The 27236-nt window shown below is 29.2% G+C and overlaps 4 protein-coding genes across 4 annotated transcripts in view; 1 reads left to right on the forward strand and 3 right to left on the reverse strand.

Moving 5' to 3' along the window:
• The window catches only part of LOC119668322 (C-type lectin 37Db), a 71583-nt gene extending 65934 nt beyond the window's left edge, over positions 1–5649 (reverse strand). Inside the window, exon 1 of the mRNA XM_038077792.1 lies at positions 4418–5649. Within this exon, the coding sequence (XP_037933720.1) occupies positions 4418–4598 (181 nt within the window). The 5' untranslated portion in view covers positions 4599–5649. The remainder of the gene's footprint in view (positions 1–4417) is intronic.
• An 8269-nt stretch (positions 5650–13918) lies between these two features.
• LOC119668323 lies at positions 13919–22244 on the reverse strand. Its single transcript, XM_038077794.1, has 7 exons — positions 21751–22244; positions 21228–21656; positions 21078–21170; positions 17801–17914; positions 16793–17070; positions 16344–16715; positions 13919–14204 (listed from the first exon to the last, which is right to left on the reverse strand). The coding sequence occupies exons 1-7, from the start codon at positions 22172–22174 to the stop codon at positions 13953–13955; spliced, it is 1962 nt and encodes a 653-aa protein (XP_037933722.1). The 5' UTR covers positions 22175–22244; the 3' UTR covers positions 13919–13952.
• Positions 22245–22724: 480 nt separating this feature from the next.
• On the reverse strand, positions 22725–23301 carry LOC119668325 (thyroid transcription factor 1-associated protein 26-like). The gene is made up of 2 exons (XM_038077796.1): positions 23122–23301; positions 22725–23064 (listed from the first exon to the last, which is right to left on the reverse strand). The coding sequence occupies exons 1-2, from the start codon at positions 23242–23244 to the stop codon at positions 22831–22833; spliced, it is 357 nt and encodes a 118-aa protein (XP_037933724.1). The 5' UTR covers positions 23245–23301; the 3' UTR covers positions 22725–22830.
• A 1539-nt stretch (positions 23302–24840) lies between these two features.
• On the forward strand, positions 24841–26875 carry LOC119681343 (kinesin-like protein Klp61F; the record flags this gene model as incomplete). The annotated part of the gene is made up of 4 exons (XM_038094510.1): positions 24841–25126; positions 25178–25478; positions 25779–26361; positions 26427–26875. Coding segments are annotated over exons 1-4 (1416 nt in total), but the record flags the coding sequence as incomplete, so codon positions are not given.
• Between the last annotated feature and the right edge of the window lie 361 nt (positions 26876–27236).

The raw sequence follows: 27236 nt of genomic DNA on the forward strand, positions 1-27236 counted from the left end.
GCACACTATGCAATACTGGAGAAAAGGAAGATGTAATACATTTTCTTAGTAAATGCCCAATTTTGATGAACCTAAGGGTACATTATTATGGAAAACAAACGTTAGATATGAACGAGCTAATGAGGCTACTAAATGGTGAAAAGTGGCATATGTTATCGATCTATGTGAAAACGGAAATTAGTTATAGAGAAAATATTATATTAGAAGCATTTTAACACTCATAGGCTGAAATTCTAAATGTGTCACTTATATGACAGTTACTGCAATGAAGAAAAAGCAACAAACACAAATCCAAATTTCCGATTGACGACGAAAGCCATAATCGTATAAGGAAAAATTAGAAACTATTTATGTCAATTAAGTTAGGTTTTAATTATTTTTAGTATAATTATTTATAATATTTAAGTTTTGTATTTTATAAATTATTGAAAATGTGTACAATTAATTTTGTAAATGTAAATATAACCTATATATAATAAAAAAAAGAATAGTACTACTACAATTTTTGGTATAGTGCAATGTAATATGTTAAAAAACAAACAATTACAGCGAATTGTAAGGTCATCATATAACATATACATCAAAAATAACATTAATAGACGATTATATCAAGTACTTTATTCTTTAATAGTCAGTTTAGTTCAATAAAATACGTTGAAGTTGGCATTCCACAATAGCCGTTTAAGCAGATCTTTCGATTTATGATGATAAACGAAACGAAAAATTTTGTTTTTGTTCTTATTAATTTCATCCTTAACACAATTGAATTTGTTTTGATACGTATCAATTAGGTTAAAAGCAAAATACAGCCTTGCGTTTAATAGTGATGATTATAATAGTAGGATTTGGCTAGAATTATATTTATCATAATTCAAATTGCAACACTATTTATTATTTATTATTATAAATGACATATAATGATACAAGCTTCAGTTTGAATCTGCAATAGCATGTCTAATGAATGTATTGCAAACGCCTTTAGAGAATTCATATATCCTTTTCACACTTTAGGTATTGAAAGTGTAAAATCGATCGTAATTGGTGATTAGATTATCGTTTATTCTAAGCGATAACACAGTGAAATAAAAATTCATAAGTTGGCGCATTATGTATCGTATAAAAAAGGACGATTTTTTTAGTAGAAAGGCTTTTGATCAATTTCTTTTATAAGACAATATTTTTTTTTTCTTAATAGAATTTTTCAATGGATTTCCGCATGTTCTTAATGTCAAAATTTACTCTGTCATATTGGCGTTTATAATTTGTTTCGCAAACTTCAACAATATCATACATTTCTAAGACGACAAGAAAAGGTTTGTCTAAAATAATATTTAACGAAAGAAATTATGGAATAGAAAAGGTAAATTGACATAAAGTACTTTAAAAGTCGATATTTATTAATCAAAAAGTGGATACTGTCTGTTCACATAATCAGTTTAAATGTGTACTATCTTTAACGTAAACAAAAAAAGCCAGAGTTGGAAAGATATAGTCTTTAACCAAGATAATCCGAAACCTCATTCAAGTTTGGTAATTCACCTACAGTTTTTACAGATTAAATAGAATGTATGAATTCACCCACCACAAACTTTATATTTTATACTTTCGGAATGTCATACATTTTCCGCTATCTTAAAAATATTTATGATAGCAAAACCTTTTCTTCAAATAAGATTGTCAGAAAATGTTTGAATCAGTTTTTGTAAATAAAGATCGACTTTTCAAAATAAGTTGGAGCATGGAGCCATATGTTTACCAGAAATTAGGTGAAATTGAAACCAAATAGATTATAACAAAAAATAAAACACTCAAATTTATTTTTAAATAAGTCAATATATTTTTTAAGCAAACATCATTTTAACTTATAGGTTAAGAGTTGAAACGTCTCTTATGATATTTGTTAATTTCATTTAAAGTTCCAGGGAGAAAACTAATTAAACACATTTATTGATGAAGTGTGTTAAAATGTCGGTTATGCCAAAACCTAAAACCTAACAGTTTTATTATTTTCATAAACATAATTGAGAGATTAATAAAGATATTTAAAATAAATACTAATGTATTGTTCAATGAAAGAAATTTTTAATGGAAAATTTATACAAATAATAAGATTATAAATTGTTTTACTTTGTGCCTATAGTAAATATTATAATAAAAAAAATATATATTGTATTTTAAACATTAATAAACTCATACATCATTATCACATAAGAAGCCAAAAATAACCTTAGCATTAAAATAAGTAAAATTTTCCAGTATAAATATAATTTTAGAAAATTACTTAATAAGCTGATATTTAATTGAAAGATCAAAATACAATCTTAATACTTAGTTTTATAAAAATGTTTCAACATTAATGATCAACTGCAACTATCTGGTGTTTTTTATAGCTTAATAGAACTATCCATTTCGATAACTATGGTTTGACAGCTGTATTGATATTTCTGTTCATTAAGGTTTCACGCTAGAATAACTCATCCAAATTATAGAAATTTACTTTGAAAAAAATAAGTCTGTTCGGGAAGTTCATATCAAAGAATTAAGTTTAGTGATGAAGGTCATACGGCCAAATTTATTGCAAAAAATAGCCAAAAATTGGACTGATCGAATGTAACTCCTAGCCACGGCGGACATATGCCGGAAATCATATGCAAAATATAAATCTCATAAAATTATCTACCAGATTAGAATAAAAAAATTTTATTCCAAAAATATTTATGTCTTGTATTATCATTTTAAGTTCTCATACAGCTAAATAACACCCGATATTATCTATTGTCAAAAGGAAAAAATTATGTCAAAATCATTTCCGGATTGTATTCCTATATTATATTAGAAAGGCCTTAATACTTAAATTGCGAGTCTAATTTAGGACTGTAAACGTTTTTATTATAATAAAGAAAATGTAGTGCCGATTAAATTCCGTATTATGTTGAAGAACATAATAAAATTTTGTCAGTCTCAAAATCTTGTACCAAAGTTAAGAAAATAAGAAAGGATTGATTAGTCTACCATGATTGGTTTTAATATCTAATGTAATTCTAATAATATTAGAGAAACTTAATATTGTAACGTTTTTATTTAAAAGGAAAAATCCGTGTGTGGGTTTAAGAACTTTCCAATTTTGTCAAGTCTATACTAAAATTGAAAAAATTAAAAATGGGTTATCATTTCACATTTGCTTTCTACATGCTTGGTGTTTGATCGATGTAACTATAATACTATTAAAAATTTTTATTATAAAAATAACAGTTTATTTTTCTACTGTAATACTTTTGTTTTAATTGTCAGAATTGTTATAAGTAGTGTATGATTTGTAGAATATACTAAAATTTTATCAGTTTCCTATTAAAAATATAAGGTGGTTTTATTTTGCATTTTAAGTAAAAAAAAAATTATCCTGTGAAGTATAGTCTTCACTTGATAAGTAAAGGAGATATATCTCCCTGATAAGGAGATGGAAAAGAATTGAAAGTTATCCTTCTACTATAAGAAAGAACTAAAATATGAAATTGGCAGTCTTTATCATCTTGATTTCATCATGGACAAAAAAGAATAAAATCTACTACAACACATAAGTTCTGATATTTAACAGTTTACCAAAATTAGCGCTTAATCTGGAGTGACTTCCAGATTTAAAATAGATATCTTATTAACATTAATAACATTATTTTGAAGTTATTGTAATATATAAAGAATAATAAAATTATTTTAATGTGATGAGAAAAGTGTGTCTATATAAATTTATTATAAAATTTAATTGTATATATATTTAAAGAATAAATTTTCATAAAATTTATTCTTAACATCATCTATGTTCGAATGTGTTATTGAAAAATAAGTACAACAATTTTAAAATTGAAAACATACTAGTTTTTAAAGATTACTTTAAAGATTTTCCTTATCTTTTAGTTTAAGTTGTTCTAACTAATTTACAAGTAAGAAAATAATTAAGATTAATACTAGAGATTTCACTATAAATTTTAGTGAATTTCCAGTTATATAAACGAAAGTATTATGCTAGGTTTAACACTTTTCAAAGCTGCTTTTGTATTTAGTGAAGAAACAATTAAAATTGGTAATTATAGTTTAATGTTAATTTATTTAAAAAAAAGACTTTTTAAACTAACTCTGAATTAAAATCTTTAAACAAAGTAATTTGAAGTTTAAATTAAAAAAAAAAATTGATAGCAGGTTGTATATACACCATTCTGATCTATAAAAATTTAAAATTATATTATGTTATTTACTATTATTGCCGTCGGCTAATCTGTGCGCACATAAAATAGATATTAAATTAAAGTACTGCAGTCTTATGCTAAATTTGTTATATACACATAATTATTTTTATTTATACTATATATATAACAGATCGAGTAGCCTTTAAGACTTTTCTATATAAAATATTGTAACTCACCTCGCTTATCCCTTGGTATATTATTTAGATTCGCATTTGAGACGTTCCACTTAACACTTGAGTGTCCACTGCTAATAATACTGCTGCTGTTGGTTTTGTTAACATTATTATTATTGTTGTTGATATCCGAATCAACAGTTACCATGGACAATAAGAGTACAAAGACCGATAAACGATACATTATATGTCGAACATGTAAACAATCAATTAAAAATGTTTCTTTTTAATAATGAGCACTTAACTAAAAGCTTCTCAACTACTTCAATGCTGCCCAAAATAAAAATCCAAACTGATGAAAATTAAAAAACTTCTTATCACTGCTGCTTTGGTATGATGTCAAAATTTGTTTAAGCAGAGAAAGCACTAGCCGCTACCAGCGTCCAACACATTTCATCCATTAATTCTGTAGTAGTAAGACGCTTATATCAAACTCTTACTAACGGAAAAATGCTAAGAAATGGGAGCAATGCACTCAGCTTCCAAGTATTTAATTTAAAAACAATAATATCAGCTCAGTTTGTAGTTTTACGTTCCATACCAACAGACCTGTTGTTCAGTATTATGCCAATGCAGCGCCACTATCACTCTCGTTTACCAAAGTCAAGTTGATATGTGATATCAAATTCGCTTTCTAAATGCTTCAATATCTATTTTGCGCCCCCTCGAATCAAACGAACCGAATTAAATTCAAAATGAATTTTACACAGCACAATAAAAGTTGGTCCAGCTAAACTCCGGCTCAGGTGAAATTGTCATCGTCACTCCACAATTTGTTAGTGTCGCGTCCGACGCGCACGATTCGGTAACATTTGCGTTTGAGCGTTAAAAATTGAATTGCATTCCTCAGCGAAAAAAAGAGTTCATCCAAAAACGTGACCGCTCTCGTTAAAAAGAAGACTTTAACATGAAACTTAATTTTCACGCTCTAAGCGCTCAGTGTGGCTTAGAAAATTTTTATTTCTGCCTCTACGCCTGGATGCTGTAAATCTTGTACACATTCGGTTATGGCCTTCTGAACAGTGCACACCTATGTAACGAACCGTAGCCACGTTTTATATTTATTTTGACGCTTATTTTTGCTTGTGTTTACTTGAAAGATAAAACCGTTTATGCGGCTTACGAATGAAAAGAGCTCTTAGCTCAACTGAAATCTTACAAACTAAAGCGTTCGTACGCTACTAAAATGTGTTGCAATCAAGTCAACTCTCTGAGCTTGAGCCCACTCAATAAGATTGAAATACACGTTTGGCATTTCATCCGATATTGCACGTCTTTTTCTCTTCGCTTATGAACAACGCGGTACGAGAGAAAAACTGGCTTAGTAGGATTTTAATTTATTTTATGTTTTAATTTTTTTAATTTCTTGCAAATATTTTCACATTAACTTGTATATTAAATTAACTGCAATTTTACAATTATTTCCGCAAATCTTCTATTCTACCCAGGTACTACCTACATTTGTACTCTTCCATATTATTATATCAGAGTACATTCTTATAATTTGATTCGGTAAGATGTCAACATTATAACCATAAAATTGAAATCGATTATAAATAAAATAGTAGAACCAATTCAGTAAAAAATTATGGAGAACAGAAGAACTAGGTCATTCAAAAAAACACCTGATTGAAAATAATTGCGAATAAAAAATTAGTAAAGCTATCAATATGGAAAGATATAAAAACTATACGTATGTTAAAAAAAATTAACATTTAACTTCTAAACATTAATTTTTTGTTGCTGTAGTTAAATTTTCAAATTAGAGTTACAATATTAAATACAACATTAAAGCTGCCATTGTATTTGCCGATGACATCAACTTAATTGGAAGATCAGTGATTAAAATGAAAAATACATTTTTGAAAAACAGTGCCGAGTACGAGGGTTACAATTTATATTTTAAGCCTAATAATGAAAACATTCTAACTTGTTGAAAAATGCTTTATGTTTTCTCGAAGTATGCTCCCTGATGATTAATACACCTTTGCATGCGTTCGAACCATTTATCAAAACATTTTTTTTCAATCTTTTTCAGAGACCTCCAAAACATCGTTTTTAACAGCGACTTCTTACACCGACAAAAATCGTTGTCCACACAACGAGAAACGTTCGGAAACACGAAGATCATTGCTTGCCAAATTAGGACTGTATGGCGGATGATCCATCGATTCGATTCAATTTGAATGTTCAAATAGACGGTTGTTAGACGAGACGTGTGAGCACTCGAATTGTTTTGTTGAAGATGGAGAATGATCTGACGATGCTTGTTTCACTGAAGACTACCGGAAAACAAATGGTTATATACCATTCGGAATAGACCGTTTTACGTTCCTGTAATGATATACTGGTCGTAGTTGCCTCATGACCAGGTTTCCCAAAAAAACAACAAAACTTTTATTGGATTTGATTCATCTTGAAACGCCCATGCAGTCGACTATTGTTTACGTTCCGGCTCATAAGCATACTTTCACGATTCAACACATGGTACAATCTTATATACGCCTTTTGGAGCACCGCCATCGTACTTCTTGACCATTTGTGATCGAACTGCGGTCACGATTAAAGTCATTGTACCAGCGGCAAAAAATCACTGTAAATATCACAAATAACGCTCTTTTGCTAAAAAATCGAAGGTAGATCATATTTAATAATATCAAACTTTCATATGGAAACGTCAGATGACACCTGACAACAATCAATGTTGCCAAGGTACAATATGGATAGTGACTCTCGTATGATGTCTACATTGCCTCGAGCAAAAAGAATATATATATATTTATTTATACAAGTACATGTTTTTTGTTAAAGAAAATAAATTATTAAATTTTACTTTAATAAAATCATATATTTAAAAGAAAGAAATATATAACAATAAAATATTGATAATCAAAAAGTACAAAATAACCACAAATTGTTAACTGCAAATATTTTGTTACTTTTAAATGCTAATAAAAATTTGTATTTTTAATATTTTTCCAGGTCGCAGGAAAACCCGTAGGGGTAACGCACCTGTAGAGCAGATGCTGCCATGAAAATTGATTTGACATCAACTCCAACATATTTTTGTCAAGAAGTACTGAATACACAGATGTGATTATTCACAAATATACGTATATCTATATTTACAACTCATTGCGCTTATAAGAATGAATTCATATAACAATAAAACATTTTTACATTTTGATGAAAGATTTTAAATCAAGATAAAAATAAGTATCTAAAGAATTGAAAATATGAATATGCAAGATAATTATCCGCCCAATACTTATCAATTTATAAAATAAAACCTAAAGCAGACTGAATCCAACTATTTCATACTAGAATTGTTGATATTACTGGTTCTGTTGAAGCAGGAGAGTAATAAATAAAAACAAATAGTAAGCTTCTAGTTTTGTTACAAGATACGAATTGAAATAAAATCTCTGGAATATGAAATTATAGGATATCACAGAAAATTATATGTACTAACTATGTAACAATATGTAACCCACACCTTAAATAATAATGCGTAAATGAAAGAAAGTGCGACCCCGTAAACTATAGGTAGAATTTGAGACATTTTAGGAGAATCACTGAAAAATACTTGCAAAAAACCGCGAGAGTTGAAAAAGTACTTAGGCTACAATGCCACAAAGGACGAAGAAGACATTAATTAAATGTCTTAACTATAGTCGTATACACTATACTTTTACTAAAAAAATACTATGTGTAGAGGGGAATGGGAGTAGCGCCCTATATTTTCTGTTGGCTATACTCATGAATCTATAATAATAATAACATAAAATTGAATAATATAAATAATAATTACAATAATATAAACAACAATAATAATAATAATAAAACTTAATGAAATAGTTTACTAAATGTTATTCTCATCCACTTAAAAAAATTATTTTTTCCCAAAAATTACAACGGTATAGAACTAATACCAAAGCTCTAAAAAATTTATCACACTACAAAATTACCAAAAAAGTAAAGATCAGAAACCACAGATTATTGATTTGTTTTTGACCAGACTTCAAAAACTTGGCATAATACCTATATGCCTAACGGACTTAATGACGTATTTTGGCAAAATAACCTTAATAATCGTAAAAGAGACTTAAAAAAAAGTTCCATGGTACATTAGGACGAATGACATCCTCAGGGACATCAAGATTGATCCCATCAAAAAATACATAAAGGATAGAGGCCTGAAATTATTTGTGAAAACTGATAGACTTACCAACACCGCGTTATCAAATCTCAAAATGGTTACAGGCTCCTCGGGGAGGTATGCAGATCTGAGGTCAATTATTGCTTAGTCTGATGAAGTGATAAACAATAATCTAGTCAAGGTGTGGAGAGGGGTTTTGAAGAAACCTCGAGTTAAAAAAGAGTATAAGTGCTTGAATGCACTAGCTCGAAACAGCATCAACATAATTAGTTACAAATATAAAGAATAATACTTAAAGATATCAATTATCGAGTGATACATTAAAGACAAATTGAAATCTATTAAACAGTATTAAGCTCCGAAGTCTATATAAGTAAGATAATTTGTATATATGTAAATTATACTTAGATATTATAAATTTATTCTAACTAAATTTATATATTTAATATTCATGCACGACGCAATAAATTATTAGAGAATTCGATGGAGAGCGCTTATAGAGTTCTGCCACATCTCTGACAAGTAGAATTTTGAAACTAAATTTACTATAAAAAATTGAGCAGTATGAAGAAATTATCGACAAGATGGATATCGCATTTGTTCACTATAGGCTATAAGCACGATTTCATAATGATTTCAAAAAAATATTTCAAAAAGCTTCAATGTACGCCTGCTGAATTTTTCACTCTACACACATATGAGATGCAGAAGCAATCGAAACAATATATAATATATAGAATTTCAGAATTTACTCCTATGAAACATTCTATTCCGAAATAATAGTATTAATAGTAGAAGCAATAATATTACCTGAAGTAAATTATTGTGATAAAGGCACAATAATGGTCTTCTACAAGCTAAGGACAACTAAATAATGACACAGGCTTATTAAGACATGTTTGAAAAATGGTATTTATTTAAAAATTTTAAAATGATAAAAAAATAAATTAATAAGAAATTAATTAAAACAGTAAAATTGAAAATGTTAAAAAAAATTAAAAAAATAATTGGTAAAAAATAATGAACTATCAATACTCAGCTCACGAATACTGATATCTCTAAAATTGATCGAAATGGAATCCTAAAAAATGAGATAACATAACGTCTACTGTAAATTCAAATAATAAGCATTTTCCATAAAAAATATTAAGGCAATACACATCAAGTAACTCTTATTTTGCAACAAATGTTGCCTTTTGGTAAAAGTAAAAGCAGCAAAATTGCAGAGATAAATGTAAAAAAATTGAGGAAATAATTGCTAATTGTTGTATTATATATATAACAAATATTTTTATAATAGATCAACTTTTATCAAAATATCTTTAAACCCACTAAACTGAATTTGCAATGATGCAATATATTCGAATTTTTTGCAAAATAGTATATGAATCTGTGGCTTTTGAAAAAGCTGTTTTAAAATGTTACAAAATAATATGGTAAGGAGATTTGTGTTAAATATCTGTATATAAGTCTATTAATATATCCATTTAGTATCATTTTAATTTGTATATAAATTATAAGTATTGTGGGAAAATAATTGTGTGAGCATGTAAAACCTCAAAACATATTTTAACAAGCATTCCTGTTTCCCTAAAATGGTTTTAATGTAGATTAAATCATTAAATAAAGTTATTTAATAAAATTCCATTTTTACTTACTTAAATAAATTAATAGAGGATTCAATGATTAATTAGTTGATCAGTTACTTTAAGTAAAATACATCAGATAACACTTACAAATTTTATTGTCTGTACCTGTATATTAGTGATGTCATATTTGCACTAATCCATATAAGTTTAAATTGATTTAGATTATAAACACCAAACATTAGTAAAAACTAGATATTTATTGCCAATTTTGGACTTTTTGTTTAGAAAGTAGCTATACTTTATTATTACCCAAGTCATTATAGAGCGTTAGAACTTTTAATTAGCAATGATACCTAACATCAACTTACTAAACTCATATTAGTTAAAAATTTTTTTAACATATTTATAAAATATCATAAATAAAATATTATTTTAAATTATAATTAAAAAAATATTTAAATATTTTAATTAAAACAAATATTTGCAATTGTTTTTAAATTAACATTAAAAATTTACAGAAATCAATTCTCTTTATAAACTGCTTTTACTATAAGTAATAAATGGTATGAAAAAATTTTTTTAAAATATAATATACACATATGTCCAGATTACTGGATTATAATGATTTTTAGACAAAAAACTTATTTCCAAAAATAAAAATAATTGTTTAAAATTTGTAAATAAAACACATATATAAAGTCAATCCAGAAGCACTGAATTTCTATAAAACACTTTTTTGATGTGATAAATGTATGGTATATCTCAGTCAAAGAGAAAACATAATAACTCTTCAACAATATCTCTTCAGTAGATTTACTTAATGGTAAAATTTTTCATAACATATTATTAATTATACAAAGAGGTACAAAAATAACACGAAATGAAGAAAGGAGGAATATCTAATACCTCAATAATTGTTTCGCGTAAAATAAACAACTTTATACTCTGAAGTCATTTCATAAATAAATTTAAGAACTTAAAAAATTTCTTTAGGAATCGTTTTTATAAACATTTTCAAACTTGAAAAATTGTCTTAGAACCCAACGAATACCAAAGAATGCCTAAGTAAAACGCAACGTAATAGAGGAACCGATCAATTAATACCACATCGGGATCATTAATAAAATTGTATTAATATTGGTCGAGCTTCAGTTACATAAAATATTATACAAAAACGTATTCAACTAAAAACTGAAACGTATATGTAAATATATATAAAAATGCATATAAAAATATATATAAAAATATATACAAAAATATATCCAAAACATATATAAAAATATATATAAAAATATATATAAACACTAGCTGACCCGGCGAACGTTGTTTCCCCTTGCAATTAATTTTCCTGGCTCAGCTGAGTTATAATATTTGTTGTTATTCAACTTAACATTTAGCATTTTAATGCGAAAATTATTTTGAATTAATTTTTTATTTTGAACTACAAAAAGTCCACATGCATTACTTATGTTACAAATATTTTCATGTTACTTCAAATCCTTATAAGCACTACATTTTAAATGAAAAAAGGTTATTGTTTATCACTTCATCAGACTAAGCAATTATTGACCTCAGATCTGCATACCTCCCCGAGGAGCCTGGAACCATTCAGAGATTTGATAACGCGGTGTTGATAAGTCTGTCAGATTTCACAAATAATTTCACCGCAGCATGATTATAGGTGAGCCAATTTTTAATCTTAAGTTATATGGTAGCATTCCTGGTTTGTATAGTTGTCGTTTAGCAGTCTGTTTGAAACGGTATTGAACAACTGGACCAACTGGTTGTGATTTTTTAAAAACGGTTCTAAAATACCCACAATTTCTTGCTGCTCCATCTGCTCGATATGGTTGTACTGGCAACGTGCGTTTATTTGCTGCTTCTCATCACCCATGAAGTAGATTTGCAGAAATTTGGGATTGTTATTGGGCATCGGCATTAAAGAACCAATTTGGTGATACACTTGGCCTTAAACGTTGATTGAAAATTGCGACCATTCTCATTCTGAACGATTTTTGTTGTTCCAAATGATGTCACTTGAAAGCACGAATTGAATTTGCAAATTTTACGAAAAAACAATTTAGATTGAGATGTAGCTCCAGCCAATAGTGCTTTCAATGGTTCTGGCGGCGAATTCAATGGTTGCAATACAACTTTTCTAGATGCGCCGCAGAAATCGGCCGATTCACCTTTGTATTTGAGTGCATGACAGTGTTGGCACTGTTTGTTCATAGCACCGATTACAATTCGTGAATGTGACGAATAGTCGATATCCGATTCATATATAAACGCAAGGCGATGAAATGATGCACGTGTCAATGCCCGATACACTTGCAAACGCCGTTGTTCAGTGTTCTGAATGTGTCGGTGACTCGTTGACGGACCAGTCTTTGTCTCAATGCATTAGCTAGAAGGCGTTCGTTGCGTTGCTCTTGACTTTCATTAGCACGTGTGATTGTATCCTGGTTTCTTACATTTTCATTGTTTTCTGCTGATCTATTTAACCGACGGTTCTGGAGTAATTGTGAGTTCCGAGTCCGTCGACCAATATTTCCTCTTCGTCCACGAAGACGTGGTATTGGTTTTTGTACCTTATTTATATCTTTATATATATAATTCTTCTTTTTTGTGTGTGTTCAAGTGAATTCGAGGATGGTTTAGATTCACAATTGGGTCCACTGGATAACGTTTTTTAATTATTATACAGTTTTTTGGTATCCATATACATTTATATTAGACATTTAAAAGTTATTCATTTAAAATTTAAACTCTAAAATGAATCGCTCAACTATATTGTTGAATTTTTGAATTCGCTGGAGTTACCAGGAATACCACTACATAACTTAAAATTAAAAATTGGCTCACCTATAATTATACTGCGGAATTTAAATGCATTTAAGCTATGCAACGGCAGTTTTATGATTCATTTTAGAGATTTTAAACTTTTTAAACAAATCAAAGTAAGCATGAATAAATTTTAAATTTCTAATATAAATGTACATGGATACCAAAAAATAAAAAATTAATTAAAAAGACATTATCCAGTGCGCCAAATTGTGAATCTAAACCTTCCTTGAATCCACTTGAACACACATAAAAAATTTGATTAAAATCGATTCAGCCGTTTAGGAGGAGTTCACTGTCAACACACGTACAGAAGAAATATATATATAAGATATATATAAAAATATATATAAAAATATATATATAACAATATATATAAAAATCTATATAAAAATTATATAAAAATATATATAAAAACATATAAAAATGTATATAAAAATATATATAAAAATATATATAAAAATTATTAATTTGTTGTGCTATTTTAAAATTGTATATATGTATAAAATTGGATATAAAGAAATCGTTGTTCCTTATTGATCATGTACAAAGTATATACAAATATAATTTTATATACTAAATCCAGAGTTATTTTCATATACATAATTGAAAGTAAATTAAATAAAATTTGGAAGGAATTAAATTGTAATTAAAATGTAACTGAAGCTACTACAAACATAAAAAGGCATATTATGAAAATGTTATGAATACAAATGTATATCCATATATAAAAAATAGTCATTGTTCTATAAATTAATGGTAAAATTAATAGAAGTCTTTTTTTTTGTTTATTTTTCTGTTTGTAATATAATAATTTACTATGAGTTATTTGTTGTTGTGATCAAGTAATTAAAAAATTATTTTTTTTTGGTTTTTGAAATTAAAGAAATGTATATATATATAAAAAATATGGAGCAACAACCAAGAATTTTACAAATATTATCGTTTACTTCTTCTTCTTCTTCTTGCCCTTCTTTCCCTTCTTCTTCTTACCACAAACTCCCTTTAATTCGGCATCGAGTTCAGCTTCACGTATTTGAGTCTCTGTTGTGACGGTACGAACGGGCATTACAAATGGTTGCTTTGGAGTCTTCAATTCAATTTCAATGGTATTCTTTTTATTACGACTTTTTTGCTTACTACCAAGTTTGACTAAGAAAACATCACTATCGGTATCTTCGCATGTCTTGTAACAAACCTGATGTGCAAATGACAAATGTGTAAAGCGATTATTTTGTAATATTAACAAAAAAATGTAAATGAAAAACTCATGAATATGTTATATCAACTTATTTTACTTTAGACTCCTTCCAAAAATATACAAACTGCATGTAAATATTTTTGCATGAAAATGCATTCTCTAATAATTGGAGCGTTTATGCAACATAAAAACTAGGCCATACACCGAAGAAGTAAGTATTCAGTAGTTTTTCATATGCGTACGTTAAAAGTAATTTCCTTTCATCCTAAACTTTTATAAACGAAATTGCCAACCACCAACTGCAACTGCAACTGCTTGAGTTTATGGTTACATAAAAGTGACTTGTTTAATTTATTTATTTTTTTTTTTTTTTTTGTATTTGGATTTTCCTATTGTAAGTCGAAAAAATTTGAATCGATTGCAATGCACCATTGTTTGAATTTTAAGCTATGCTACAGTGATTTATTTGTGGTAATAAGAAAATTGAATGCAACAGATACAATTGCAGTTGCCAAGCAGACAAAATCTACTTAAATTTTTCATCCATTACAGTTACATTTTAATAGAATCAAGAAAAATCACATTTTTCCTTTACTCTTGTTTCATATTTAATGTAAATAGATATGATTAAGTATAAATAATAATATTAAAATAGTATTCACCAGTAGTCATTATGATACGTTCACCACAACTATTTAGTCGCACTATCAAGTTTTTATTAATAATTAACTACGGTGCTTCCTTAACTTATGATTACCAAATCAGATCTCCAACGAGAAATTAAAATACTTTTTAAAGAGAGGTTCTAGAAGATCCTCAAAAAAGGAAGCCCCTAACATAGTCAATCGATGCCGCACGTTTGCTAACTACCTATAGCTGGAATGATTATACAGAGATTCAATCTTTTAGCATGATTTATTTTATAAATGGCTGCGAACCGGCAACAAACCTACCATAAGATATTTATACTAGACATTTTGTTGAGATTGCTAGATTTTAGATGGAACGCGGCAAACTTGCTTACATATTATTAAGAGCTTCCATCTTGTTATAATTCCTCAATGCAGAAAGGTTTTAACAAAACACGATGTCAGCGGTATGCCTAGAATGATTACCTGAAACACTTTGTCTGCCTTGTAAGTCTTGCAGTAGCCGAAAATATTCCTATAACCGGGAACCCAGAACAGAGAAATGTTAAATTGAGTCAAAATCTCATTCAGCAACAGTCAGTCAAAGACCATCGACAATTCACTGGATATAAATTGGACTGAACACAGGAGTTAAGAGCAGCTTGACTGTCTGATAATATGTATACATTCCTATTCAATACATTTATTTTCAAAAAAGCTATAGCTTCCTAATAGCGATCGCCTTCGCCAAAAAAAACACTGCAGTGATCAAAAAGCCTATAACATACAGATTTCCTTCGACAAAACTCCACTGCCTTCACCACTTTCAACTTTCAAGCTGACTCTCTCTTCTGAACATGGTATGCTGACTCTCTCTTCTGAACATGGTATGCTATTGAATACCATATAGTTCGAAGCCCTTCCACTATACTGTGATGGAATAACATTGTAGGCCTTATAATAACCTTTTATATGGTCATTTAATTGTGAGTTTTTGTGGCCCCCGCTTCTTACCAATAGCTTTTTAACATAGAAGTAGTGCTAAAGTATAGATTATCTACATTTAAAAAGAATTCCTAATGTCCAATTTTGTAACGATACAAATAATTAATGTGGTAGATCTAAAATATCCCCTTCGGAATGTGTTTTACAGACAAGTGCAAACTGTTTGAGCGATGTTATTCTTAAAGCATATACTTCAGAAGTTGATAAGTCTCTAGCAGATGCAGATTGAAATAATTATTGGAAAAATCATCAGCTGTTTCGTTTGCCTCATCACTTAGAAGACTTAAATATTATTTAACTCTTTTACATATTATAAATACGAATAAACATTTCCAAGCTATCAATCAGAAACTTTAATTTGAAGTTTTGCGGTAGGTGTAATTTACAGCCGAATTGTTTACTTTTAATCTTGCACTTCAAATACTCTGACTTTAAAACCCTTATATATATTATAAATCATATAATAATATAACTATATAAAAAAAGAGTCTTTTATATTTACCTCAATTCCTTTTTTATTGACATCATAGTTTATACCCTTTAATGTTTTTTGTATTTCCTGTGGATTTACTTGTAAACAACAATTGCGTGTATCGGTTGGTTTAAGTGCTGGTATTGTTGGACAATTATCACCAGTATTTTTACGATATTGTTCAACTTTATTGTCACGATTGTCACAAATTTCCTTTATTTTTGTGCAGGGTACATGATAATCACCAGGACAACAGAAATCATCACCAGCATAACGTATATTGGCACGAATTTTTGGAATTTTCGGGTTGTTATGAATGAATCCGCCAGTACGACGCTTAACATATTTTCTTGCAAATGAACTTTTTTGTAAAAGTTGGTTTAGATCACAATTACTTGAACTCTAACAATATAAATATATAAATATGTATATACATATATAAACATGTTCAGTTTTCTACTAATAATTACTTGACATACCTTTGGTTTATCACATTCACTACCACTATCATCTAACCCTTCATCCTCACCATCATTTACACTTTCAACCTGATGTGTGTCCTTGAGTACACGAATGGTAAGACCACTGCCGTTAAGACAAGCTTCAAATTCATCATATGCTTCAGGACCGGGATCTGGCTTAGTAGGATTTATAAAGCACGGTTTTATACATGTACATTTAGGCTTAGGCTTTGGTTTTGGACATTTTGGCTTTGGTAAGCACGGATCAGACTCACTACTCTCCTCCTCTTCTCCTCCTTATATATATATGAACAGAAAAAGAAGCAGACAAATTTTTATTTTCAGTATACTACAAATGAAATATACATTTATTGGAATAGAACATACCCTTCTTATTTAATATATTACTACATTTTTACATGGTTATGGATTTGAGTTTGAAAATATAATTTTGAAAACACAATAAATTTTGAATGGCTATAGTTAAACTATGGAGATTAATTTTGAGTATTTCTAGTTTCCATTACTGTATTTTTTTATAATGTAGTTCAATTTCCGTAATGCTCTAGCCTTGGCTATAATGAAACGTAAAACGAATTTTAAATTAATTTCAAAATCGCTTCTTATGAGCAAAATTTATACGAATCGCACCCTAATTTGAGATCGGCACGTATTATTTATAATTTAATATTATTGAAAAGTATATTAGTAAAGATTGAATTAGATTATTACAGCCATAGAAGTTTAAATTATGTTTAAATTTGCTCATAAATGCTTTAAACGTATTTTTTTTTTATCAAAAACTATCATTTTTGACTGTTTAGGATTTAAAAGAAGATAACTTACTATTTTGCGATCCTTACAAAAATATATAATTTATTTGGTGCCTTACATTGAAGCATTAGGTTCACAATATTCTATCAAAAAAAAACTGTATTATCTTCATTGAAAACTGTAAACTAAAGCATCAGTGCAAATAACAAAAAAGGGTACGATCCATTTCCAAAATGTTTTTAATTTTTTTACCTGCTTCACACTCATCTAAGCACTCATCACAGGTACAGCAGCAAGTGCATGCTTGAGTATCTTCCTCTGGGCAACAAGATGTTTGGCGACCTTTTGGTCGTTGTTGTGGACAAGCTAAAATAGTTCAAAATAAGGCTTTAATCAGCAAATAAATAATAAAAGTGATTTTCTTTTATTTAATAGTTTTAATAAATAAATTTTTACAGATTTATATAAATTATAATTATAAACTTTTATTATAAACTTTAATTATAAACTTTGATTAAAAGTATCATAGTCATTTGTGGATAATTATTGCATATGATGGAATATTCTTTAATTGCTGCTTAATAGTTTTCGATACTATACATACATAAGTTCAACGCTTATATTTTTGTATCCTACAGATTATAATATATAAGACGGAATAACATAACCAACTGCTATTTAAACACACAATAGCATTCTATACAATATCCAAAGTAATGCCTAAAGCAAGATTAAACTGCAGTCGTTGGCAAAAGCAGCTGGGAATTCTTATCATTGGCCAATTATATTAAATACAGTCACCAGCGTCCGTTGTTCTATCATATCCAGTGTTACTGAATTCTTCTTAGTATCCGTTTCCCCAAGCGCCGCTATGCCCCATGAATTATTACATTTTATTAATCACATTTTTGATATTTTAAATAAAGCGACTGTATAAAGCGACTGCTCTTTAATTGTGCATGGGGTATAATATTATTTACTTTCTTTTTTTACTTGAAGAATAATATTCGAATATTGGTGATCTTATAACATAAAACTACATTGTTTAAATTAACATTAAATTATTACAATTAAAAATTTTTTGCAATTTCTGTATATTTTTCTCTGCATCCAGCTATACTTCTAAGGTCTATTGACGGATGTTTTGCAGCCATGAAAATTGTTTCCTACCAATACCGCATTTCCTTTAGATTTTTCCCTGAATAATCATTTGGAATAGCTCATGTTTTGGATTTCTCATAATATGCCCTAGGTAGGCTGTTTTTCTTCTCTTTATAATTGCTATCAATTTGCAATCACAGTTTATTCTTCGTAAAACTTCATTTTTTGTAATATGGTCCGGCCATGGAATTTCGAGAATCATCATGTAATGATTGTAATCGTTCAATTACTTAACATTCGCCATTCGTCATACGGTTTTATTTTCTGATGTCTCTATTTAATTACCAAGTATATTGTTTAAGTCTACCTCAGGACGCACAGAAAGATATACTGATCTAGAGTCCGTCATCAGTTAGAAGATATATAAATAATAATGTTTCTAGTATAGTTAGTATAGTTAGATTAGTGTGGGGCAGGGATAAGCCCCCCCAATCACAAGAGAGTAAAAGTGCGCAATAGCACTAACTCAAATCACAACAACAACAACAACAACAACAACAACATATTATATTGTATGTTATTGTATATTTTGTATATTCTTATACTGACGACGTTCATTTAATAATTTTACTATATCTTCGGTCATCCAATGATTTCTTTTCTCAGTCAAGATTCTCTTTGGATGCAGATGTAAGCGTTGTTTTGAGTTGTTTTCATATAGTTTCTAGGTTTCCAGAATCAATAATATCAATGCGCTAATTTATTTTATTTTGTAATAAACATTTTATGTCGTTATTTCTTAGTTTTTCTGAGTGTAAGTCTTGGCTTTTTTTTGTCATTTGATGCTAGTCTTATACAGATTTTTATTGTTAGAAGATTGTGATCAGAAGTTATATCTGCCCCAGGATAGTTGTGATTTTATTACCTATAGCGCAGAAGCGATCATTGATTAGAATGAAGTCTATTTGATTTCTGATAATGTTGTCGAGAGCGTCAAATGGATATAAAGATAGATGCATAAAAAGATTCTTTTTCGTCGTCACTTTTGTCCGCGTTTGGCGCATATACTTGAATAATATTTATATTAAGTGGTTTGTCATTCATTAATTTTCACACATCATAGACCTATCGGATTTGGGAATAAATTCAATGACAAATTCTGCAATATATTTTTTCAGTAGTATGCCAATTCCATTACAATGATTTTTGTTTCGATTGCGAAAATAATAAACTTTTGCGTTTTGAGAAAAGGGTTCCCCACAGTTGAGCTATCATGCTTCGCTTACGTTAAGTGTATCTATATTATCTTTCATTTCTTAAATTATACTAACTAATTTTCCAGATTCATATTAGCTTCTAGTAGTATTCCAGGCTACAATGTTCAAAGTCTGTTTTGTTTTACCTTCGGGATTCTTAGCACCCTTGTATTCCCGGAGACTGAGCGTCATGATTGTAGTTGTAATTCAATTGTTATATGATATCATGGGACATGCACTTCAGTGGTTTTCCATTGACTTTTGATCTTAATCCGCTTGATCCAAGTACAGATGTCCGCTTTAAGCCGGAGCTCTGGTAACAGACGCTGAAAATTTGAGGATTGCTTTTAGCTTCGATATTAACAGTTATCTTACCGGCTTGGGATGCTCTACTAGTAGCTATGCTACCGCCGATAAAGCTCCTAAGAACATCACATCTATTAAGCCCCTTTATCGCATTAAGATAGCAATACCCGAATAAATACTATTCAGCATCAAATAATCCAAATATCTGAATTCGCATCAAATACATGTAGAGTATAAAGTACATACTGATTCCCAACGGAACGAAGCAATCTGACCGTGGATGACATTTCTTATCTTATCAATTATTTTGTGAATAATTACATATTTTACATGTCATTAATAAATATAAATAACAATTTTTGTAAATTAGTATTAGTATTGGATTTAAATTTAATATTAGACAGAAATAGTTATTTCTTAATTATTTATAACAGTAAATTTTTAATAATACAAATTAGAATTTCTGAATTTTTTTACTATTAAACAATACTGAACGCCTGATCGTCGGTTACTTACGAGTTCTTTCCATCAAATTAGCTACAGCGACCCTAGCATGCACCCTGTTTTACTGTACTTTTCAGTTACATTTTTATGTTATTATGAATCTCAACAAATGTTAATTCTTTGAATTTTTTTAATAACAACGACTACGAAAACTATGTATTCAATATCGAATAAATAAATAAGCTGTAAGAACTTGTGGAAGTTTATTATCGAAATTGATATACGAATTAAAGTTAAAATATAGTAATTTTAATAAAATACATAGCCACAAAGCGTTATGACGATTTGTCACAATAATTTTTAGTATTTAAGATGCATTAATTTTATCTATTCATATTAAAGTTTATTTATTATAATCTTACCTTGTGGGCATTGGTCAGAGCATCCTGAAGAACTACTTGGCACATTACAGGGAGCTGCTTTCTGTTTTTTAGGAGTACATGGTTTCGGACACTCTAGATTACCAAATTAATTAATAATAATTTAATATTGGTAAAAATAAACAGTTGTACCTATTTCACCACGATCGCAATAGTCTTCACACTCGTCAAACGGACAACCTTTTTCAGCATTACAACCAAAATATCTGCGAACTGGTGGTGCTTTTTTCTCAGGCTTCTTACATATTGCATCAAGGGGATTTGGTGGTGGTTCTTTGCAGTTTTTAGCACTCTTCGGTGGTTTCTTACATGGATCGCATGGTTTAGAGCAAAATCGAGAGAAAGGAAAACTGGATACAATTGCGGGACCGTTACATACCAAACGCATTATCAAAACAATATTTCCTGTTTGTGCACCTTTCATATTAAAAAGTGGTAACAAGCGTTTTGTAAGTTCCGAGGCCGGACAAAATTGTTCACGTCTACCCATATCTTCATCTTCACAATCATTATCAACAACATTAGAACTTCGAGGTTTACCACCACCACCGTTTTCCTCTCCTTTAAAATATATTTTATAATTTAAAAATTATTTTCAATTTATATATGCACATAAATGTCAAAAAAAAAAATTGTTTATATATTTTATTTTCACCTCCATCATTTCCTTTGCCTTTTTTGAAATCTGGCATTGGCTCTGTATGTTTTAGCGACTCTTCCCAATTCGGGTTATCAATATTGAAATTCTCAGTAACCTTATCGAAGAGCGTTTTTATTGCCAAATCTGTTGCACCAATTAAAAATTTGCATTTCTCTGTCTTTTTCTTATATATATGGATTAATAGTCGATCCTTGTCAGTAACGGGAGATTCCAAAGAAAATAGACAACATTTACCAAGTTTTGGTGCACACATATCTACGCATTGACCAAATTCGCGATCACAAATGTTAACGAAAACGCTAGACCGAAATGAAATTTCGCAACATGTTGGGTACTCCTCTGGAGCGCAACAGTTCGGTCGCGTTATTAATAGGTCATCGACCACAAATTCGAACATGTACAGAAAATTTTGCGCCATTTTTGATAAATTTTGTAATGGAAATTAAATAGAAATACTGAAATGTGCTGTCGGAAAATTTATACTAAATGAAAACTATTTGTTTTAGAAACTATATCATTTTTATAAAACAAAAATTTTTCTATGTATGAAGCTATGCAGATATGTTTTTATTTTAGTTGCAAGGTTTACTTAGATTGTCCAAATTGAAATTTGAAGATAAATAATCTATGCTTCACGCAAGTAGTTTTTTCAATTAATAGTAACAATTACAATTCAACGTTAGAAAAATGGCTGTCGATAATTTTTTAAAATTGTTCCCAGATAAGGAAACCTTCACCCTTGAAAAATAGAACACTATTGACACAGTTAATCTTGTTAAAATCTAACAACTTTAGGAATGTAAGAGAATATGTTCTTAAATACATACATTTCGTTCCAGCAGCACATACAAAAACAGATGAAATAACATAAATAACATAATTTATTTATGTTACCAAGAAATATAAGATTAATCTACTTTTAATAAATATGTCCACCAGTTTTATTGCAATGCAGAATACAAGATCCATATATTTCGTTTTTATATTTATAAATTTCAGCGCATTTCAAATGATACATAATTGTTAAGAGTTTTTGATGCAATTATATCATTTTATGAAAACAAATTGTTGTTATTAAGATTTTTTCATCTCTTCAATTTGCTTCAACAATAACTGCATCCGATCCTTCATTAACGGCTGTCCACGTTTGGTTTTTTTACTTAAAACTTTTGTTCTATCTAATCGCTTCTTTTTGTAATTTTTTATTTTCGCTTCTTTTTCCTGTTTGGCCCGATCACGTTCTGACTTGATTTCTGCAATTTTTTGAGCCTTTACCAGATTCTTCTGCTCATTCTTTTGTTGTTTTGCCTGTAAGAAAATTCATTGCTAATTTATTGAAGCATTTGTGCCTTATGTATTACTTACATTTTTTTTGGCTTGCTTGATTTGTTTTAATTTTCCAACATTAACATGTGTATTTTTTTGAGTGCGATTTATTTGTTTTTTATTATTCTGTTTAACAGGTTTGGTTTTCTTCGTGCTGCCCATTTTATTTCAAACATTGAAAACACAAAACACATTTCAATTGCGGTCAAATGTCATAAAGCTATCAGGGTTGCCTTTAAAATGTTTCCGTCACTACTTTTTATATTTGATACTAATCAAATAGGCAAATTTAACTGCATGCATGTATGATACGTAAATATATAATGATTTATATAAAGATATACAAGAATATATATATTTTTTTGTATTGTACTATATGTATATTATTCTAGATTTTTTTTAAAAATAAATTTTTTCAAAAATCAGTTTTTGCTAATTTCTTTTGTATGATTTGAAAAATGCGTATCAGAGATTTGAGATTTATATGCCAATCAAAAGAATTTTCAAAATTCCATATATAATAAGAGTATTCAGGATGTCTGTGCATCGTTGCATGTGCAAAATTATTTGATTTTACAAAAACAATTCTCTCTTATAATTCGCCACTTATTTTACAAGACAATATTCAAGACCATATTTTCAACACCAATTACCTCTTGCATATTTGATTTTCAAGATTCTATTGTGAATGATACTACTTTTTTACTGTTCACTGGACAATACTTTAGTGAAACTGTCGTTTTTTTTGATTTTGTCATTTTGTAATTTTGTGCAATTATTTGATTTTATATTTATTTTATCTGCAACAATATCGGAGCTGCTGGCCAAAAATATTCGGAATTGTGGCAACAAAAAGTGTACCAAGACTATTATTCAAGACTAATATGCACAAAATGTGTTCACGATTATTTGAGTTTGCAATGATGCACACTCAACGATGCACAAACACCCTGAATACCTCTATTATGCATTTTTGTTCTGTTTATTTTATTTTTTTGAAAAGAATAAACATTTTTCAATATTAATTTATAAATACCAACTCAGCTTTCCATAATAATGTTTCAAGCTGATTGCTCATCAATAGATTAAAAAAAGCAACAATTGTCAATATGAAAACCCCAAACGATAATGTGAACGTTGACGTTTGGAAATCAACTTTAGCAAAGTTCGTAATGTAAACATGTTATAAATTTCATCACAAATATATTTCAAATGTTATTTCCATAATATTAAGAACAAGTGTTAACTGCTTAGCCAGTGACTTCATTGAAAATATAACGCAAGATTTTTAAATACACATTTTTTATTAACATTTGTTCGAGTTCGAGTAAATTGATGGTAAATGGGAAATAGTAAATTATGTTGGTATGGCAGCGAATGTTGATATTTACCAGAATTTCGAGTAGGGTAAATTACGTAAGTAATTAACTAAATTAGGTGTTACAATTGTGAAAATTTTATAAGATGTTTAATAAATAAAAATAATAAATAACTGCAATAAATAATTATTTACATAAGTGCAGTGCAAAAAATCCCTAAGAAATTTCAATTTACTTTACCTCAATTTACTCGAACTTGCACATGTATTTGCAATCGAAATATGAACATAAAATGCATAACATACATGACGGTTCACTCTCACAATCTCTCTTACCGTATTAACTTTTATTGCTTTTGTTTACTGTATTGTATTTTTAATGTTTAATGTTTAATGTAAATTATTACAGATCTACCAAGAGTAGAGTGCAAATTTGTAATAATAAAATACAACCATGACATTTTCGCCTGAAATGTGAACTACAGCCAAAAATATGCTTCGAGCGAAAATTAAATGTCAAGCCGTTTAGCGCAACGGCTACTTTAAATTGAAGAAGAAGAAGGTGAAAATACTAGTGAGTTTAGTTGTTCGCAAATTTTCCAATAGTAAGCGGATTTTGTTAAACTTTACATTGACAATTGCGATGAATACGTCTGCTGGTACAAGCATGAATGCAAATCAACGTAAAGCGTCAAATCAGAATATACAAGTTTATGTCCGCGTCAGGTAATCATGCAACAAATACAGTTAACATTAAATAAATAATGTATTTTATAGACCATTAAATGCACGGGAACGTTGCATACGTTCAACTGAAGTTGTCGATGTTGTATCACCGCGAGAAATTGTAGCGAGACATGCCTTAGATTCTAAATTAACGAAAAAATTCACATTTGATCGGACTTTTGGCCAAGATTCTAGGCAGCATGAAGTGTATGGTACTGTGGTAGCACCATTGATCGAAGAAGTTCTTTCTGGGTATAATTGTACTGTCTTTGCTTACGGTCAAACCGGTACCGGAAAAACACATACAATGGTTGGCAATGAATGTGCAGAGCTGAAATCATCATGGGAAGACGTAAGTGCCTATATTTCATAATCAATTTTAATTAAATTTGTACAGTTTGCCAAAATGGGTATGTGTCTATACCTCTATTTGATATCTATGTTTTGTATGTTTAGATATGAGTTAGTGTAGTATTGAAAGCAAAGGTTAAAACTTGTTTTGCACACAAAACTTTTTAAAAAAAGTGTTTTTTATTTTTAATGTTTTTTTCTTTGTTATCCCAGTGAAGTCTAATTTATTGCTTATATACGACTTAGTTACTCACACTAAGAAATTTTTTATATATTTTTTTTTTTCATATTTGTATGGTAGGACTCTGAAATTGGTATAATACCAAGAGCTTTAAGTCATTTATTTGATGAATTGAGGCTAATGGCATTGGAATTTTCTATGCGTATATCGTACCTTGAGTTATATAATGAGGAATTATGTGATTTGTTGTCATCCGATGATAGTGTCAAAATACGTATTTTTGATGATAGCACCAAAAAAGGTTCCGTTATTATACAAGGTCTAGAAGAAATACCAGTTCACAGCAAGGACGATGTATATAAGTTGTTAGAAAAAGGCAAAGAACGACGAAAAACTGCTACAACATTAATGAATGCCCAATCATCACGATCGCACACAGTGTTTTCGATTTTAGTTCATATACGTGAGAATGGTATCGATGGAGAAGAAATGCTTAAAATAGGCAAACTAAATTTAGTTGATTTGGCGGGTAGTGAAAATGTATCAAAAGCTGGAAATGAAAAGGGTATTCGGGTCAGGGAAACAGTTAACATCAATCAAAGTTTATTGACGTTAGGACGTGTTATAACAGCATTAGTGGAGCGTACTCCACACGTACCATATCGTGAGTCTAAACTTACTCGTTTGTTACAGGAATCTTTAGGTAAATTAAATACATTTTTTTTTTGTATGATAAATTGTAAATTTTTATTTTGATTTTTAATTAAGGTGGTCGAACAAAAACATCTATAATTGCCACAATATCACCAGGACATAAAGATATTGAGGAGACGCTTAGTACTTTAGAATATGCACATCGTGCTAAAAACATACAAAATAAACCAGAGGTGAATCAAAAATTGACAAAACGGACGGTTCTGAAGGAGTATACTGAAGAAATAGATAAATTAAAACGAGATCTAATGGCTGCGCGTGATAAGAATGGCATTTATTTAGCTGAAGAAACGTATAATGAAATGACGCTTAAGATGGACTCCCAACATCGCGAATTAAATGAAAAAATGTTACTATTAAAAGCGCTTAAAGATGAGCTGTTGAATAAGGAAAAAATCTTTAATGAAGTTAGTTTAAATTTAGTTGAAAAAACAGAGGAATTAAAGAAAACTGAAAAGCATCTAAATCTGACAGCAGGCGCATTACAAGTGACTCAAAAAGTAATTAATATATTTTTTAAAACTTAAATATTTATTTATTCGCCCCTGCGACTCGTGGAATAACATTAGCATGACTTTCTCAGTATTACGTTCCTAGAAGGTTCTATATACAAGAAATAATATATATATCATGCAATACAACAAGTGAATTTGTTAATAAAACATAGAAAAATGTGCGAACATAAAAGTCAAGTACGGCTCAGTTGGTCAGTTGGTTAAGGTGCGCTAACCCTGAGCTTCAAATTTGGCAGGACACGAGTTCGATTCCTGGTACTTGCAGTTTCAAAAAATTATTAACGAATAATTAAAATTAAATACAAGAATTATTTGCAAGACCACTGCTGATGAGTATTTGGCAATACTC

This window comes from Teleopsis dalmanni, chromosome 1, assembly GCF_002237135.1.
Source record: "Teleopsis dalmanni isolate 2A chromosome 1, ASM223713v2, whole genome shotgun sequence".
NCBI lineage: Eukaryota > Metazoa > Arthropoda > Insecta > Diptera > Diopsidae > Teleopsis > Teleopsis dalmanni.

Coding starts and splice junctions, on each gene's coding strand:
- LOC119668323 (XM_038077794.1), bottom strand. CDS start 22,174: ATGGCGCAAAATTTTCTGTACATGTTCGAATTTGTGGTCGATGACCTA. Junction 21,657..21,750: donor AGGCAAAGGAAATGATGGAG/GTGAAAATAAAA, acceptor TATATTTTAAAG/GAGAGGAAAACGGTGGTGGT. Junction 21,171..21,227: donor TTGCGATCGTGGTGAAATAG/GTACAACTGTTT, acceptor TTGGTAATCTAG/AGTGTCCGAAACCATGTACT.
- LOC119668325 (XM_038077796.1), bottom strand. CDS start 23,244: ATGGGCAGCACGAAGAAAACCAAACCTGTTAAACAGAATAATAAAAAA. Junction 23,065..23,121: donor TCAAGCAAGCCAAAAAAAAT/GTAAGTAATACA, acceptor ATTTTCTTACAG/GCAAAACAACAAAAGAATGA.